Source organism: Sciurus carolinensis, chromosome 1, assembly GCF_902686445.1.
Source record: "Sciurus carolinensis chromosome 1, mSciCar1.2, whole genome shotgun sequence".
Lineage (NCBI taxonomy): Eukaryota > Metazoa > Chordata > Mammalia > Rodentia > Sciuridae > Sciurus > Sciurus carolinensis.
In genome coordinates this window covers 18,004,973-18,023,501 of record NC_062213.1, presented here as the reverse complement: position 1 = coordinate 18,023,501, position 18,529 = coordinate 18,004,973, and the positions used below count along the sequence as shown (strand labels likewise).

At 35.2% G+C, this 18,529-nt stretch overlaps 1 protein-coding gene across 2 annotated transcripts in view; it reads left to right on the top strand.

The window, feature by feature from the left end:
• Tbc1d31 (TBC1 domain family member 31) overlaps positions 1 to 18,529 on the top strand; it is an 89,357-nt gene that overhangs the window by 58,108 nt on the left and 12,720 nt on the right. For both annotated transcript variants that reach the window (XM_047521943.1, XM_047521935.1), the window contains 8 exons: positions 706 to 839; positions 2,201 to 2,380; positions 4,032 to 4,264; positions 4,541 to 4,693; positions 5,662 to 5,797; positions 9,689 to 9,781; positions 16,133 to 16,273; positions 17,458 to 17,652. In XM_047521943.1, the coding sequence (XP_047377899.1) occupies positions 706 to 839; positions 2,201 to 2,380; positions 4,032 to 4,264; positions 4,541 to 4,693; positions 5,662 to 5,797; positions 9,689 to 9,781; positions 16,133 to 16,273; positions 17,458 to 17,652 (1,265 nt within the window). The remainder of the gene's footprint in view (positions 1 to 705; positions 840 to 2,200; positions 2,381 to 4,031; positions 4,265 to 4,540; positions 4,694 to 5,661; positions 5,798 to 9,688; positions 9,782 to 16,132; positions 16,274 to 17,457; positions 17,653 to 18,529) is intronic.

Here is an 18,529-nt window from a genome sequence, read left to right as displayed (position 1 = left end):
AATATGTAAGAATGTAATTGTGAGCATTTCTCTTAAGCTTTTCTAACTTTTTTTTTTTTTTTTTTTTTTTTTTTTTCATACTGAGGATTCAACCCAGAGGCACTGTACCACAGGGCACATTCCCAGCCTTTTTTATTTTTTGTTTAGAGACATTAATTTGCTGAGGCTGGCCTCAAACTTGCAGTCCTCCTTCCAAGGAACTGGGATTACAGGCATATACTATCACACCTGGAAAGCTTTTCTAACTTTGATTATATGTGAATTTTAATAGATTTAAGGAGATTGGCATGTTAACATTGATCACATTTAATGAACACCTGCATAGGAACCTTTTTTAAAAGGAATCCTTTTGTTAATCAGGAGGCTGACAAAACAGGAGGTCCCAGGGACCAGAATGTCTTGTAACTAAGATCAGAAATACCTTGGACAGTTTTCTGTTGTTGTTTTGTTTTGTTTGTTTTTTTGTGTGTGTATGTGTTTTAATTGACACATTTTCATTTACTATTATGAAAGTGTAAAATTTCTGCACACCTAAGATACTATTTTAATATAGTATTGCTTATTCTAAGAAATGTGAAGGGTTATGTTTTATTCATGGATATATTGAGGACAGAAAGAGTGGACATATTTAAGTGTTACAAAGTCCTTTGATAATATAGAAGAGTATTTAAAGATGAATTTTCCTTTTTCTTTTTTCCTTTGTAGTCAATTGGTGTCAACACTGGTTTGAATACTTTCCTAATCCTCCTATCAATATTCTTAGTACAATAGAAAACATTTTAGCATTTCATGACAAGGAACTGCTACAACACTTCATAGATCATGATATAACATCTCAGGTAAGAAGTATAAGGGTTTTAGAATAACATAACTTATTTGAGGAGTTAACATTGATTCTGTTATAAATGAAACAGTATTTTTGTGAAGGCATATAATAAAAAGCATAGTAAGCCAGGTGCAGAGGTATATACCGGTATTCCCAGCCAGTCAGGGCTGGTCTAAGACCCTGTCTCAAAGTTAAAAATTAAAAGGGCTGGGGATGTAGCTCAATGGTAGAGCACCTCTGGGTTCAATCTCCAGTACTGCAAAAAATAAAACTGCAGTTTTAACAATATACCATTCTTTATAATTAAACTGCCTTCCTTAAAGTCTATAAAGAGTTGGTAACACATGTGCATGATCTGACTTCATCTGTTCCTGTATCATCTGCCTTCTGCAGTGGTGTTCACAAGATCAAATGAATGGCTGCCCAGAATGAAAATGTTCAGGCTACTCAGATATTACCATGTAGCAGAATATATGGATAGATCTTTAAAAACATTAAAATTCTAAAAATATTCAGTGGGAAATGACTAGTAATATAGACTTTCAAGTGTTAGAATATTTTAACTATAATTGCAAATACTGTGGTATTTAAGCAACTGAGAGAACAGCAAAATTGACTACAATTTGTATTTCTTGAACTCAGAATATTTTCTTGATTTTTTTCTGGATTGATGCAGTGCTGCTTTGTTCTTTCCGTAATTATAAATGAAACACGTTTTTCAGTGTTTCTAAACTTAAAATCTGCTTGGTTTGAAATCACGTTGTTGGAACACTGTTTTATTTTTGACTTGTATCTTAAGCACACTGTTGATCCAGTGTTTCATTGAGGAAGCTTTCATTCAACCTGATTCTGTAATGAGCACAGCACCTAATGTTTTGACTTGCTCTGATGTGAGGACCTATACTCAAGGTGGATTTTGTTTTGGAGGAGTACCCCAGTAGATTGGCAATGTTTGTTGACTTGAGGTCTGATTTTTATTTTATTTAAATTTTTTTTTCCTTTCCCTTAATAGTCTTAAGACTTCTAATGTTGAAAACTTGCACAAATTTGTGTGGAACAAAACCTAGAGAAATGAAAACTGTAGATTGAATAGAATCTATCCTAGTGGGATAGAAGAGAGAAAATTTTGGTGCCATAATTTCTCTCTTCATTGGTGTTGGACTTAAATCAGTCGAAATGTATTTCTGATCACAATTTAAGCTTCAATAAAAGTTTGCTTACTAAAAAAAAAAAAAAAGAGTTCTTTAAGGTAGTTCTTTTCATAATTATGTATTTAACAATGATTTTCACAGTTTGAATGTAAGAAAATATTATCAATGATTTTGTTTTGATTTTTCCTTAGAAAACTAATAAGTTTTTCCATATTTATTTTAGCTGTATGCTTGGCCTCTTCTTGAAACTGTGTTCTCAGAAGTACTGACGAGAGAGGAGTGGCTCAAATTGTTTGACAATGTCTTTTCCAACCATCCCTCCTTCCTGCTGATGACTGTGGTAGCCTACAACGTTTGCTCTAGAGCGCCTTTGCTCAACTGTACTCTTAAGGATGATTTTGAGGTAAGTAACTGTTCTTAACAGGTTCTCAAATTTCAGTTATCTCAATTGAAAAATATAATAATTGGGCACCTACTCTGTGTTAGGCAATGGTGCTTGGTGATAGGAATATAAAAGATAACAAGTTGGACTGCATCCCTGACCTCATGTAGTTTGTAGGTAATTAAACAATGACAGCAGGCTCTTGATCTAAAATCATGGTGTCAGAAGAGAATCATGACAATGCTGGGGTTTTGTGTTTACATGTATTTTTCTTTAATTAAAAAAAAATTAGCACTGGTGATTGAGTTTGTGGGTAGGCAAGTGCTAAAGCACATCCCCTGGTTTTGTAAATTTTTGCCTTTCTAAAGGATGTTGACCATTTCAGTAGTCAGTTATTCTGTATATGATCTTATTGGTGACCCATCTGGCTCTTGTTGGTTGGGATGCTTATTATATGTGCAAAATGGTGACTGAGAGTTCCAGGGCTTGGTAGGAAAGTGACTGAAAGAAAGCATAGGAGTGGTTTTTTTTTTTTTTTTTTTTAATAGTTTAATGTATTTTAATAGTAAACTTAATAGCACAGATGACATTCAACATCAAAAATGTTCTTACATATAGGACAACTTAGAAAAATATAGTGAATAGATGGAATCTACCACATGATAAAAATGCTGTTAACACCATTTAGTTGTTGTCAATAAGAAATTGATTAAAAAAAGTTGAATGTGGGTATTGTCTGGAATGGAGGTAGTTTTAAAAAGAGTCTCTTTTGGTGGATTGGATGAATTAGTTTGGATTTTTGTATGTATATGTAACTCATTTTGTGATTCCTATCAAATTAAAATTTACTTTTACTTTTTGGTTACATAGACCATACATATATATTATAGAATTTGGATCTGCTAGAACAGGATAAAGGAAAACTATTTCAGATTTCTTTAAACTATACAGCTAATTTATTTTCTCATTTATTTATTTTGGATTTTGGATTGAATCTCTAAAAAATCTAAGCAGTGGAAATGGTCTCATTGTTGAAACATTCTTTTTTGTTGTTGTTGTTGAAGCATTCTTTTTCTACTATAATGGAAGCCTTCATTGTCAGTTAAAATATAAACTGATTTCAAAGTTTCATAATATAGTTATGGCATCTTAATACTTTTTTTTTTTTGAAGCAAAACTCTTTATTTTTTTTTTTTAAACTGGGGATTGAACTCAGGGGCACTCAACCACTCAGCCATATCCCCAGCCCAATTTTGTATTTTATTTAGTTACAGGGTCTCACTGAGTTGCTTAGTGCCTCCCTGTTGCTGAAACTGGCTTTGAACTTGAGATTCTCCTGCCTCAGCCTCCCAAGCCACCGGGGTTATAGGTGTGCGCCACCATGCCCGGCACCTTTATTTTTATTTTATTAATATGGTACTGAGGATCAAACCCAGGGTTTCACATGTGCTAGGCAAGTGTTCTACCACTGAGCTAAGCCCCAGCCCTCTTATTACATTTTGAAAATACAAAACTGAATCCTTATTTTAAAACTTGGATTAAGAAAACCTTCAGTGAATTTACAAATAAAAGGTCTAAATTCACATTTATATTTCTGAGCTCTTGGTTTTAATTCTGCCTCACAATTGCTTTGTTAGGTAAATCCTGATTTAAACATCAAGTTTTCTTACAGTATTTTTTTCACCATCGGAATAACTTGGATATAAATGTTGTGATTAGAGAAGTTTATCATCTCATGGAGACCACGCCTGCTAACATTCACCCAGACAGTATGCTGAATGTTTTTGTTGCACTGACAAAAGGACAATATCCAATATTTAATCAATATCCAAAGTTTATTGTGGACTATCAGACACAGGAACGAGAAAGAATAAGGAATGATGAATTGGATTACTTGAGAGAGAGGTAATCATGAAATACTTGTCCTTTGATAGAAATGAAATCCACTATAATTGTAAACCAGAAAGTTTTTAGTGAAAAATCTATTAAATTGTTAAGTATTTTTTCAAAATCAAAGTTTGAAGTTGGAGATATCTTTAAATATATTGAATCGTTAATCTGGAAGTAAAGTCAGTTACTGCATATTAGTCAAGTATACATTTTGTGTTTTGATTGTCTTTGGACTAAATTACTAAACTTTCTTATTTGCATTTTCATAATAATAAATATTATCTACTTCAGGCAGACAGTTGAAGATATGCATGCTGAAGTAGACCAGCAAAGAATCAAAGATGAAGCCTGGTACCAAAAACAAGAACTGCTTCGTAAAGCTGAAGAAACAAGAAGAGAAATACTCTTACGAGAGGAGGAAAAGATGCTGCAGCAAAGACAGAGGTACGTTACCTCTGAAAAAAATCTGAGCCACATGAGTTAGTTGAATAACTTCTTCCATTTCTCATATAGGAACAATGCTATATGTAGTTACCAGCTTAATATCCATTAAGCAAATATGTAAGTTAATAAAAAGAATATATACCACTTTTCAAAAAATTGGTATATAATTCTAAAGCTATGCTGAATATGATATAACTTTGCATGATTATTCAGAATTACTGTGAAATCTAATGTACCTTGAAGGATATTACCTAGAAACATTATAGTAGGCAGAAATGCTTTGTAATAGAATGCTAGGTAAAGCACATTTGGTGGAGTGTAATTTTTTAAATTGTGTTGTAAACATAAGTATGTGACCTGACAATTGAAACATACAGTAGTTTCAATCAGATTATGCATCTAATGCATTGGAGAAAAGGGGAAGAAGTAATAAATGCTTTTTCAGAAGTATGTTAACAAGGTTTAAATATTTAATAACAATTATGGGATAAGCATTTAGACTAAGCCTATTTGGAAACTCGTTTCTGTGTTTATTGATTTTTATTTGGGGTAAAACTTTATGAAATAAAATTCTAGGTTAAAAGGAATTACAGAACTGAACTATTAGCATTCTATTAAAATCCTAAAAGAATAAGCATAGCTCATGTTTGGTAACACTGAAGGATTTTTGGCATTTTTCCTTCATATAAAGGTTGTCAGCTTATGTTGGAATGATCTGACTGGCAGACCTGTTAGCAACGTGAGTATGAGAAGGATAGCCCATGGCATGTGAGCTGCTTGTCCTCTCCATGCAGACATGTGGACTTGTGTAGCTGGGCATCCTTCACATACATGTTAGAAACACAGCTGTGTTACAGTGGCACCAGTTAAATGGGCTGGGGGCATCAAAATAAGTAGCAGCTTGTTATTATTGTGAAAAATTAAGTCTATATTAGGAAATGATCCTTTTGATGTATTTTGTATTTAAGACTAGCTGCTGTGAGAAGAGAGCTGAAGATAAAGGAATTACACTTACAAGATGCTGCTCGAAGGCGTTTTCTGAAGCTTCAGCAAGATCAACGGGAAATGGAATTGCGAAGACTGGATGATGAAATTGAGAGAAAGGTTTGTTAGTCTTAGTACTCATACTTCATAACCCTTTCAGTCTCACTTAAATGTAGTGTACACCTTCAAATTAAATCACACTCCTGTAGGCCACAAAGAATTCTGACTGGCCCCTTTAATTTTATTTAATTTAACCCTCATCTATTCTTATTCTCTGTTATATTTCATTAATGACTAAATATTTTAGAAATATCAGGAGAATTAGTCAAATCAACTAGTGTCCTTGCTGACTGTTTCTCCAAAAATAAAAATGTATCAGTATCAGTTAATCATTAAGTTAATTGTAAATTGGGGAAAGATTCTTTTTAATGTAAATATTTATGCATCATCAATATAGAATTTCTGATATAAAATATATAGAGTTAAAAATGGACCTTTTCCATGCTTCATCTTCTCATCTTCAGAGATAAACTGTTTAAAAATAAATTGATTGCACAGCTTTTTGGATCTGTTTCTATACATGAGAAGTAATTGCATGTATATTTTTCTATATTTATATAAAAAAAATTAAAATGGGATTATTTTCCCTACAACTTGTTTTTATACCATGCCTTTAAAAATGATATATATTGAATATCTTTTCCTGTGGCTATATGTGTATCTTTTTCTGTTTTTGTGATTGCTTACTATTTCTTTGATGAATATACCATAGTTTCTTTAATCCTTTGCTATGGGGCATTTAAGTTATTTGCAATGTTTGTTTTACAAAACTGTGCTACATTGTACATTTTACACATAAAAGCAGCTTACGCTATTTTAATCTTAAGTTTGAAATTTCCATGCCCTAGAGAAGTTAGTTTTGGAGTACATCAGTCTTAATATTTGCCAGCCTAATAGGTGACAAGTAGTTTATATTAATTTGCCTTTTTTTGTCATTAAGGTTGAGTATCTATTTATCTTCCATTTGTAGAATAACTATATATTGCATCTTCATATCATTTGTCCTTTCTTTTCTATCAATTTGTCTTTTATTTATTTATGTATTTACTGGGCCTCTGTGTCCTTTGGGGCATCATTATACAATAGAAATATGTTGTAAGCCACGTACCAAATTAAGTTTTCTAGGGTTGTATTTCTAGTAAGAAGAAAAAAATGAAATTAATTTTCATTATTTTAATTATTCAATTCAGTATATTTGCAAATCAACAGTTCAGTATTTAATTGGTATAAAAACATTTTTAGTGGACTTTTTTTTATCTTTTCTTTTTAACTAAGGCTTTGAAATCCAATATTCATTTTACACATAACAACACACCACAATTTGGACTAGTCACATTTGTTTGCATATTGTCTGTGGATGCATTCGTACTATAATGGCAGAGGCCAGTAGTTGTGACAGACACCTAATGGTCCACGAAGCCTAAAGGATTTACTGTCTGGCCCTTCACAAAAAGTTTGCCAATTCCTAGTGTGTCTGAAAATTGAGTATAAGGAATGAGTTAGGTAGTAAGCTTTCTTCTTTGCAAAAGGCGCATCCCTTGTCCCAGAACTGTCAAATGTTAGTCGTCATTTGCCAGTGGTTAGTACATATTAAAATCCCTCCTATACTTGATCTTCTCTCTTGCTCTGTCTGTTCCTAAGCCAGTACCATGCTGTTTCAATGTGTAATATTTGTGATATTTTACTACCAAAGCCTGATTACCACTCATCAGTCTTCCTTTTCAGAGTTTCTTCAGTATTTGCAGATGTTTAGCACTCCAAACAGACTGAGAATTTTATCACTCTCTGAATCCTCACCTCCGCACATCCTATTGAAATTTTTATTAGTATTACACTGAATTTAATTTAGGGAGTTTCAGACCTAGTTTTTATAAAATACTAAATATTTTAAGTCTTTGAAAGTATTTTTAATTCATCTGTATTAGAAATCTATTTTCTGTTTTTTAGAGCATAATACTTTTTGTTTTGTTTAAAGCTGATTAATTTTTTTTTTCCAAACCAGAGATTGAACCCAGGTTGCTTAACCACTTAGCCATATCCCTTGCCCTTTTTATTTTTTATTTTGAGACAGGGTCTCACTAAATTGCTTAGGGCCACACTAAATTGCTCAGTCTGGCTTCAAACTTGGGATTCTCCTTGTGATCCTCCCAAGCTTCTGGGATTATAGGCATGCACCATGGCATCCAGCTAAAATGAATTAACTTTTAATTGACTTTTTTATGTTCTCATCTAGTAGTTCAAATTAATATTTCATTATTCTCAAAGAGTATAAGTTTTTCCCCAAAAGTAGGACAGGCTTAGAACTTTCATATCTTTATTTCCAGTTCTGGAGGCAAGGCAAGGCATTTTTTGGTCAGAGTATCTTAACGTCCTTTCAGCAGCATGATCCGGCCTCCACCTGCCCTTCCAGCCCCCTGCTCTTCCAGCTGCCTGTTCTAACATGCTTTCACCCTTCCCAACTGAAAACGCTCCTCTCTGACTCCAGTAGGAAAAACTGCTTGAGTCCAAAATGACATGTATATGTGACTTCAGACATCTGTTAGCAGCAAATTGATCTGTTTTTGCTCTGGCACATAGCTGTTATGTCACTGAAAATTCATAAGCAGTGAGCTTCTGTAGCTGAAATTCTTAAAAGGCATCATATGCTATGCCTAACAGCTCCTCTACTGCTCTTGCTTCATAGACTCAAGCCTCCCACCAGCTGCTTCTCCAGTTACCTCCTAAGGTGAACTAGCCTTTGTTTCTCTTACCCCTGGAATGTGTGTTTTTGCAGATTCCACTATCTTCTCATTTTTATTGCTTCTCCTGTTATGGGCATTTGATAGCATGACTTTTAATCAACAGTATGTAATACTTGGTAGTTGAAGGTGGAAATTCAATCATATGTTTGTTGAATAAATGAATGGTTATAATTTGTTTGTTGTTTTATTTTAAATACATAAAGTATATTTTATTCTCACTGATAAAAATAATTGGGGCTTTAGGCAGCCAAATATTTAAGATGAGTTCTAAGATTCTCTCAGAGTGTCCAGTCTGAACTCTCGATTATATAGGAGGAAAAGCTTTAAAAAACCAGATGTTAGAGAATGGTAAATTCTAAATTAGCTAGGTTTGTCTGATCAAAACACAGATAGGTTGAACAGTTCATAGTAAATTTCAACCTGGAGTTATTAGTTGTCAAATTGAATTATAAAAAGTATAAGTCAAAAAGAACATTAAATAAACATTATATTTCATAAGATTAAACATTCTGTAATTCTTTTTTTTTTTTAAGTTGTAGATGGACACAATACCTTTATTTTACTTAGTTTTATGTGGTGCCGAAGATGGAACCCAGTGCCTCGTACATGCCAGGCAAACACTGAACCACTGAGCCACAACCTCAGCCCCATATTCTGTATTTCTGTAAACACCAAATTTAACTCACTCAAGTTTTTCTAGCTCAGTATTGGTTACTGTAGTATGGTAAGAACTGCTGTCTGTTCTTCCACTCTGTGTAAATGAGTCTATGGCAATTTTGTGATTTTTTTTTTTTAATTAAGTTTAACTAACTTGGAGATTAGTCCTAGACTACACATATTAATATATTGTCAGTTACTCTAGTTTCTGAAACCAATTCCTGATTTTTTTAAAAAATTTTTTGGTACCAGGGATTGAACTCAGGGGGACTTGACCACTGAGCCACATCCCCAGCCCTATTTTGTATTTTATTTAGAGACAGGGTCTCACTGAGTTGCTTAGTGCCTCACTTTTGCTGAGGCTGGCTTTGAACTCGAGGTTCTCCTGCCTCGGCCTCCCAAGCCTCTGGATTACAGGTGTGCACCACCATGCCCAGCAATTCCTGATATTTTAAATACTGTTATTGAGTTGTTGAGATTATAAGATTACTAAATTCCTTCGAAATTATTTTGTGAATTATTTTTGATACTTGTGTTTGTTGTTTGACCATAGGTACAAATGAGAGATCAAGAAATTGCTTCCACAGCCAAAGACCTAGAAATGAGACAGCTGGAACTTGAATCACAAAAAAGACTTTATGAGAAGGTATAAATAAATTATTTCCAATGTAAAAAAAGCAGAGTTTGTACAAACCCTTTTTCAGCTATATTTATTCGTGGTTTCTTAATGTTCATTTTGAAGCAGCGTATAGTGTCATCCAGGATTGTAAAGTAGCCAGAATGTCTGAATGTACAGTTTGTTGTAATTCTTTAATTCATGTTTCTGTAGCAGTTTAGCCTCATGTCTGAAGCACCAGATGTAAGTCCCAGACTTTGCCTCAGGATCTTTTACCAGTTTACCAAATTTTCCTACATTTGTGTAACTGTGAAATTATCCCAATACAAGTTGATCATTCTTAATCTGAAAACTCAAAATCTGAAGTGCTCTGACAGCCAAAACATTTTAAGTGCTCATAAAATTTTAAAGTTTGGAGCACTTTGGATTTTAGGCTTTCAGATTAAGGATGTTCAACCAGTAAAGTTTATGCAGTATTCCAAACTCCAAAAAACTCCAAAATCTGAAGCACTTCTGGCTTTGAGCATTTGGAATAAGAAATGGTCACCCTGAACCTTTCAAGGATGTTGTGAGGTAACGTGGCAAGAACTGTAAAGTACTTTAAATTTGAATCTTCTGGAATTAGATCAGCAAATACCTGCTTAGTACATACAATTCAGTTTTTATACCACTGGGGAAAGCTGTGTTAACATATTTTTTTATTAAAAACTTTTTGTTATTTATTTAGTGTTGAAACCATAAGTTTTTACTTCCTTCAGCCCCTTAAAGTCAAAGTTAGACTTTGAGTTTGAAATTAACTACAGGTTCGTAACAGGTAACATACACAAGATTGTTGTCAACATTAATATTTAAAACATACCATCCATTCATATCTGTAATACTTTTTAAGTTTTTCTATAACTGAACAAGGAATTTCCAGTTTGGCTAATTTCCTATGATTTTAAATTAGATGTAATTAATTTTGGACTAAGCTAGAGTTTACTTTTTGCTATCTTTCCTCTAGGAATAAGGGAATGTAATTTCAGAATAACAAATTTTGCAAGAAAAATCCTAAAACTTTCAAGATATTTTTGTCTGAGCTGGGTGTGGTGCCACACACCTGTAATCCCAGAGGGCTCTGGAGGATAAGGTAGGAGGATTGTGAGTTTAAAGCCAGCCTTAGTAATTTAGTGAGGCCCTAAACAACTCAGCAAGACCCTGTCTCTAAATAAAATGTTAAAAAGGGCTGGAGATGTGGCTCAGTGGTAAAGTGCCCCTGGGTTTAATTCCTGGTACAAAAAAAAAAAAGAAATTTTTCTCTCAGATTTCAAATATTAATATTTTGGTAAATTTTCTTTTTTCTTTCCATCAGTACCCACATACACGTTTTCTTTTCTACACTATTTATGAGTAAGTTGTAGACATGACACTCCTTTACCCCCCTAAGCACTTGGAATCCTCTTACATAGTTGCAGTACATTTATCAAAATCAGGAAATCAACATAATATTATCTGATACATAAAGACCTTATTCAGATTTGATCGATTGTCCCAAAACCATCCGTTAGAGCAAAAGAAAAATATAAGATCCATTTTTCCAGGTGTCTCGTGTCTTTACTCCTTTTAAACTCTTTCTGAATTTTCCTTTGTGTGTCAGGACACTTAACGGTTTTTGAAGCATATACACTATATATGTTGTAGAATGTCCCTCAGTATTTTCCCATTGTGTCTTCATGGAAAGATTCTAGTAATGCACTCTTTTTTGGGGGTTGCGGGGGTAACCAGGGTTTGAACTCGGGCACTAGACCACTGAGCCACATCCCCAGCCCTATTTTATATTTTATTTAGAGACAGGGTCTCACTGAGTTGGTTAGTGCCTCACTTTTGCTGGGACAGGCTTTGCTTGACTGCCTCAGCCTCCCAAGCCTCGACTACAGGTGTGCACCACCATGCCCAGCAATTCCTGATGTTTTAAACACTGTTATTGAGTTGCTGAGATTGTAAGATTATAGTAATGCACTTTTGGCAGGAATGCCATGTGATGCTGAGTTGCTTTCTGAGTATCAGATTAGGAGACAAACGTTTATTAATCCCGTTTTACTATCTTTTGAAGGAAATGTTTATTTAAGCAAATCTTCAGGGTTATAGAAGAATTAAATTAAAACTAGTATGTAAAAATCCTAAAATTTACCCTCTGTTAGATACAAATCTGCTGCTCCCACTTTTTTTTTAAGTGACTTTAGTGATTAATATTATACTTCCAAATTTCTCTCTTACATTATGTCAATTAAATGCCTATTTCCAAAGACTTTGGGCAGGGGAGGTGACTGAGCATTGAACCCAGAGATGCTTTACTACTGAGCCACATCCCCAAATCTTTTTATTTTTTGTTTTGAGACAGCATCTCACTAAGTTACTCAGGACCTCACCAAGTTGCTGTCCTTGAATTTACAGTCTTCCTGCCTCCAGCCTCCCGAGTTGCTAGGATTATAGGCTGGGATTATAGACGTGCTCCACTGCCTGGCTTCTAAAGATACTTTGTTCCAGAAGGCAGAAAATATCATGATTACTTCAATGGGAAATACAAGGTCAACATTCTGTATACATCTAATTTGATTTGTGGTTTTGTTTTGGTTTGGTTTGGGTTGGGTTTTGGCAGTGCTGGTTATGGAGCCCAGAACATTGTATGTGCTGGGCAAGTTCTCTACCACTGAGCTACACCCCTGGTCCTGATTAAAATAATAATAATAATAATAATAATAATAATAATAATAATAATAGCAACAACTAAGCATAAAAGGGGCTGGGCTATATAGCTTTGTAGTACACCTTTTGCCTAGCATGTGTGAGGCACTGGGTTCGATACTTGTACCACATAAAAATAAGCAAACATCTATAAATACAAAAATTTAAAAAACTGAGCATAAAGACCAGCAAGTAAATTCTGACTGTGATCCAGATCCCTTCCCTTCATCTTCCAGGACCTCGTTTTAATGAAGTGGTTTTTGTCCTTCTATCTTTCACATGTAACAATCTTCTCGGAATACTAACAGTCTTGCAAAGATCGTTATGAGAATTGTAAATGAGCTACTATGTGTATGTGTGTTCCAGGCTCCCCAAGACCATCCTCAGGTTCACTGATTCGTTAGGACTCACAGAATTCAGGAAAAGCTCTGACACCTAGGTTTTATTGCAGTAGAAGGATACAAAGTAAAACCAACAAAGGTAAAAGGCAGGTAGGTGGAGTCCAGGAAAGAGCAGGCAGAGCTGGCAGCTGGCTTCGCCTTGCAGTTGTGCAGACAGCACTGAATTCTCCTGGCATGGATATGTAACAGTTGTACAGAGAAGAGCCTTCCGGGAGGCTCATGCAAACCTTGTCTCAGGTTTCACTGGGGGTCACCTAAGCAAGGAGTTCCGGTGGCCCCTCCAGAAGTCAGGCTGATACAGCCCGGCCCATGGCTCCCACCAAATCACGTTGTTCGAGTAAACCACGTGGCATGGCCAAATCCCCAGTAATACAAAGACAGCAGGCAGAGTGATCCAAGGACTGAGAGCTTATCTTCAGGAGCTGGTCAAGAGCTAGTCTTTTCTTTGAAATGTGCAGGGTTTGAATAACTCGGACATGCTGAGTTAACCCTTTCCTGCTCAATGTCTGATACATTCTACATGCTGTGGAGGCAATAGTTTCCCTCTTCCTCCTTGGCCTAAAAAACACTGTAATTTAAAAAAAAAAAAAAAAAAAAAAAGAATTGACAACTGCCTTCACCCAGTATGCTTCTTCGCACCACCAGCCTGTCTTCCTTCCTCTTTACTATTATAGATTTTTATTCTTTTCTCGTAGTTCTTTTTTGGTACTAGAGACTGAATCCAGGGGCACTGTACCACTGAGCCACATCCCCAGCCCTTTTATTTTTTATTTTGAGACAGGGTCCCACTAAGTTGCTTAGGGCCTCCCTTAGTCTCTGAGGCTGTCCTCACACTTGCGATCCTCCTGTCTTTGTCTCCCCAACCACTGGGATTACGGGGCGCGCCACCATGCCTGGTCTTTTCTCCTGTTTCTTACTCTTTACACACACATGATTTTACCTCTTTATGGAGTTGCTAAAATTTCACATCTGCTTTTCTTTTTCACTAAATAAAATTCTTTTTCCAATAGTTACATATTCCTCATTGTTGTCATTTGTAGTGGCTATCTATGAGCTATAATTAATTGAAACCTTTTGTTTTTGTTGTTAGATGTTTAAATGGTTTACAGTTTTGGGCAGTAAATAGCTATGCACATGTATCTTTTCTGTATATAATTTTTAAATATTTTTATTTTAACGTAATTATAAAGGTAATTAAACTGCCTGTGAATAATTAGAAAAGTAGGGGGGAAAAAAATCTCTCGGTCAACAAATAACAACAGCTGCTAGGCATGGTGGCTTATACTTGTAATCCCAGCTACTCAGGGGACCATGGCAGGATTACAAGTTCAATTGAAATTTTAGTGAGACCCTGTCTCATAATAAAATAAAAAGGACTCAGGGTATAGTTTAGGGGTAAAGCACTTGCCTAGGGTGCATAAAGCCTTGAGTTCAGTCCCCAAGGCAGGAAACTTCTAATATCATTAATAGTGATAAATGAGATTATTTGGACATGTATTTGGTTATTTTGCTTTTATAACATATCTTTGTGAAGGCCATTTGTTACCCTTCATCCCCCAGCCACCATACCCGTTAGCATTTACCCCATTCCCCAGCCTCTGCAAACACTGGTCTACTTTCTGTCTTTGGATTTGCCGATTTTGGACATTTCACATAGGTAGAATTATACAGTGTGTGGTCTTTTGTGATTGACTTCTTTCACTTAGCATGTTTTCAAAGTTCATCCATGTCATAGTATGAATCAGTACTTTATTCCTTTTTTTGGCTAAATAATAGTCCATTATACAAGTAGACCATATTTGATTTATCTGTTTGCCAGCTGATGGACTTTTGAGATGTTTTCATGATTTTGCTCTGATAAATAATGCTGCTGTGAACATTTGTGGACAACTTTTTGTGGGGCATGTGTATAGTTCTCTCAGAAAAATACCTAAGAGTAGAGAGTTCACATTTCTCTATTCTCATTTGTAGTTATTATTTTCTTTTTTATTAGAGCAATAGTAGTGGGTATGAGGTGGTATCTTTGTAGTTTTTATTTCATTTTCCTAATGACTAATGATGTTAAGCATCTTGTCATATATTTTTGGTCTTTTTTATATTTTCTTTGGAGATAGTGTAGTTAATTTTGCATTATGCTTAAGTTGGACTTTGTTGTTTTTTTTTTTTTAATAACCACACGATTGTTGTTAAAAACCATACATTTTAAATATAAAGTGACAATTATGGAAATGAGATTGTCCCTGACTCAGAGTTTGTTTGTTTGTTTTTGCTTAGTGGTTTTTTTGAACTAATTCTGTGATGTCTTCTCCTTGCTATGTGAAGCCCCTGAAGTCTCTCCTCAGCTTAGTGACTAGCTAATGATTGGACAGGTTTCCTTATTAGGGGTTTTGACCCAGAGAACCTCTAGTCGCTCCTGACAGGTGCTGTGTGCAAACTGAGGCACACCTTCAACACTCAGTAAGGCAGTTTGCAGGCCTGGCTTAGAGTTCACTCCCTGATTGCACCGAACTTCAGACTCCCTCTGGTCTGAGCACACAGCCTGGATACATGCATAGCCTTACATGTGCAGGTGGCCTGCTAAAGTCCCAGGGATGTATGGGAGTTTTTCAAGGCCTGCTGCGGACATCTGAGTCCCTGGTTTTTCTTGTTAAGCTTTTTGAGCCTATCATGTGCTCTAACCATGATCCACTGCCTCCACAGCCAGGATGTTCAACATCTAATTGTTTTCTACAAATGTCCCTGGGGAATAGGCTGGTCACACTACGTGAGTTCTGAGTGAGGTGGTATGAAGACAGCATGTGAGTGGAATCTTGCAGGGAACCCCCAGGTAGGTTGATGGTTCTCAGGGAATGACTTGAAGGGGCTCCAGCCTCATCTTACCTGCTCTATTGGTTGGTTTTCAAGGCTAATGTGAGCTTGGGAGACAGGTGGGAATCAGAATAACACAAGGTAAAATAGCAAAGAGCTTGCTATTCTTAATGAAGTTCAACCATTTTAATGAATAAGTGTTCCACATATTGCTATAAGCCTTCAGTTAATTTCCAGAATTTTGAAGTTGATTCTGACACTTTTTGCTTTTATGAAGGAATTTTCAAAGTTCTTTGTCCTGTGGTTTTCACTGATGTCATTACTATTTGCTTTATACTTTGAAAATTAAATGGTTATAATTTTTATTTGTGTGCATATTAGTATTTTATAAAAAGAAAAGCCATTTGTGTTTTAGCATTATTATATAAATCAACAATTTTTTTAACAGAATCTTACTAGAAATCAAGAAGTTATTGCAAAAGAAATTCAAGAAGATGCAGATGCCTATAGGCGAAAAGTGGATCTTGAAGAACATATGTTTCACAAGCTGATAGAAACTGACCAAACTCAGAGCAGAAAGACTCAGAAGGTAAACATATGGCAATGTTAGTGTACACATAGGAGGTAATTTTCCTTCCATCATTCTTTTAAGATAAAAAATTTAGAATAAACTTGTGAAGTTGAGATAATTCATTGCTTTGCTTCGTTCATACCATTTCCTAGAGTCTCACAGTGCTAATATTTATTTACAGGATGCTTGCTTCATTGATAGTCATATATGAGTCTCTTTCAGACACTTTGTGAGTACTATTTCAAAGGAAATAGAAACTTTACAAATCATGCTGTCTGGTTGTGTTATGTCTCAAAAATTCTCCCTTAGTGTTCGAGGTCCTGGCCTGGTATGGAAGCCAGCACTTCCAGAGTATATTTGCAGGATCCTAATAACTATTATTCAGTAAAGTGGCAAATGGCCAAGTATTGGAAATGCTATACTAAAGTAAGGGTGTTTTTTTTTTTTTTTTTTTTTTTTTTTTTTGGGTGCTGGGGATTGAACCCAGGGCCTTGTGCTTGCACCGCAAGCACTCTACCAACTGAGCTATCTCCCCAGCCCCAGGGGTTTTTTTTAAGGCCAAATTCGAGGGTACTGTACATTCTGAATCATTCAGAAAATTTTCCAAACTTATTTTATAAAATTTCTTATGGAGTATCCTTTCAGAAATGCTGATTTAAATGAAAAAGAACTTGAGGCATTCAAAAAAGAATTTTCTTTATTATACCTTTAACAAAATGTTAAATGGGTAGGGGGGGGGAGTGTCCCTCTTCCCAGAACCAGGAATGGCCTAGGACTAATGCAAGAGAGACCTTTTGTTCTGCAATAGTCCCTTAACTGATTCACCCAAATTATCCCATAACTTTTTTTCTTGTTAGACTTTTGAGAGTCTGTAAAAATTGGCTCTTTTTACTCTTTTTTCATAGTGTTGAAAACATAAATGTTATTAAATCCTGCCCATCCCCTTGCCTGGAAGCTCTCCCCACTTGCTATACATTACAGTCACTTAAAGAGTTTTTTAAAATACCAGTATCCAGCTGCCCCAGAGATGAATTTCACTGGTTTGTGGTGGGGCCTGGAAGTCAGTCTGTTTTAACACTCCCAGGTGATTGTGATGTGCAACCAAGGTTGTAAACAGCTGTCCCAGACACTTGGATACATTGAATGGATATATCATAATTTTAAGTCTGACATAGTTTCTGAAATTTTACAACTTTTCTTAGATAATTGAAGAAAATTTGGCAAAAGCTGAACAAGCATGCTTAAATACTGACTGGAAAATTCAAACTTTACATAGACAAAAATGTAATGATCTACAACGAAATGAAGGTTACCAAGAAGTAGCCAGCCTCCTTCGGAAAAACAGAAGGAAAGAAATAGAGATATTAAATGCAATGTTGGAGGAGGAAGCTAAGAAGGTAAGAATACCTTTATGATTTTTCATTACATGAAGCATTTAAATATTGAAATAGTATATAATCAGATGACAAAAGCATCAAACCAAGTAATTTGGGAGGGGAATAATCTAATTTTAATGGTTATTTCTCAGAGACATTGTCTAATATTGATGCTACCTAAAAATTATTAAGCATCTTTCTCATTTATTTTAGTGTGTTTCAACTTGTCAGCTCCTAGATTTGTTCTGGCTGATGGGGTAGTATTACTACTTTAATTTACCTACTTTTCACTTTTGTTGTTGTTGTTGTTGTTGTTTGTTTGAGAATTTTGGGTTTTGGAGTTTTGGTTTTTGGTTTTTGGTACTGAAGATTGAACCCAGGAACATTCTACCTCTGAGCTATATATTTAGTCCTTTTTAAATTTTTTAAATTTTGGGACAGTGTCTTACTGAGTTACTGAGGCTGGCCTCAAATTTGCAGTCCTCCTACAATAGCCTCTCAAGTAGTTGGGATTATAGGCATGCCACCATCATGCCCAACTTTACCTAATTCTTTATACTTACAAAAGATTTTGAACAGATGGAAAATGTTTGGAGCTTCTAGCAACAAAACTCAAAATAGTGACTATAAACAAGATAGAAATGCTTTTCTTTTTCACAAGTTTGGAGGTAAACAATTTCAAACTACTATGGCTTCAAGGTTATCATGTTCCTTCAACTTTTCTGCACTGCTTCCTGGTATATGGCTTTCATTCTCAATGACTTTGTCATTCAAGATGACTGCTGGAGTTCCAGCCATCACATACATATGCCAGACAGCAGAAAGAAAGTAGAGCAAAAGTACAGGATCTTCTACCTCCCACCCGAGTCAACTCTCATGGTCCCTGTTTTAGTCAACT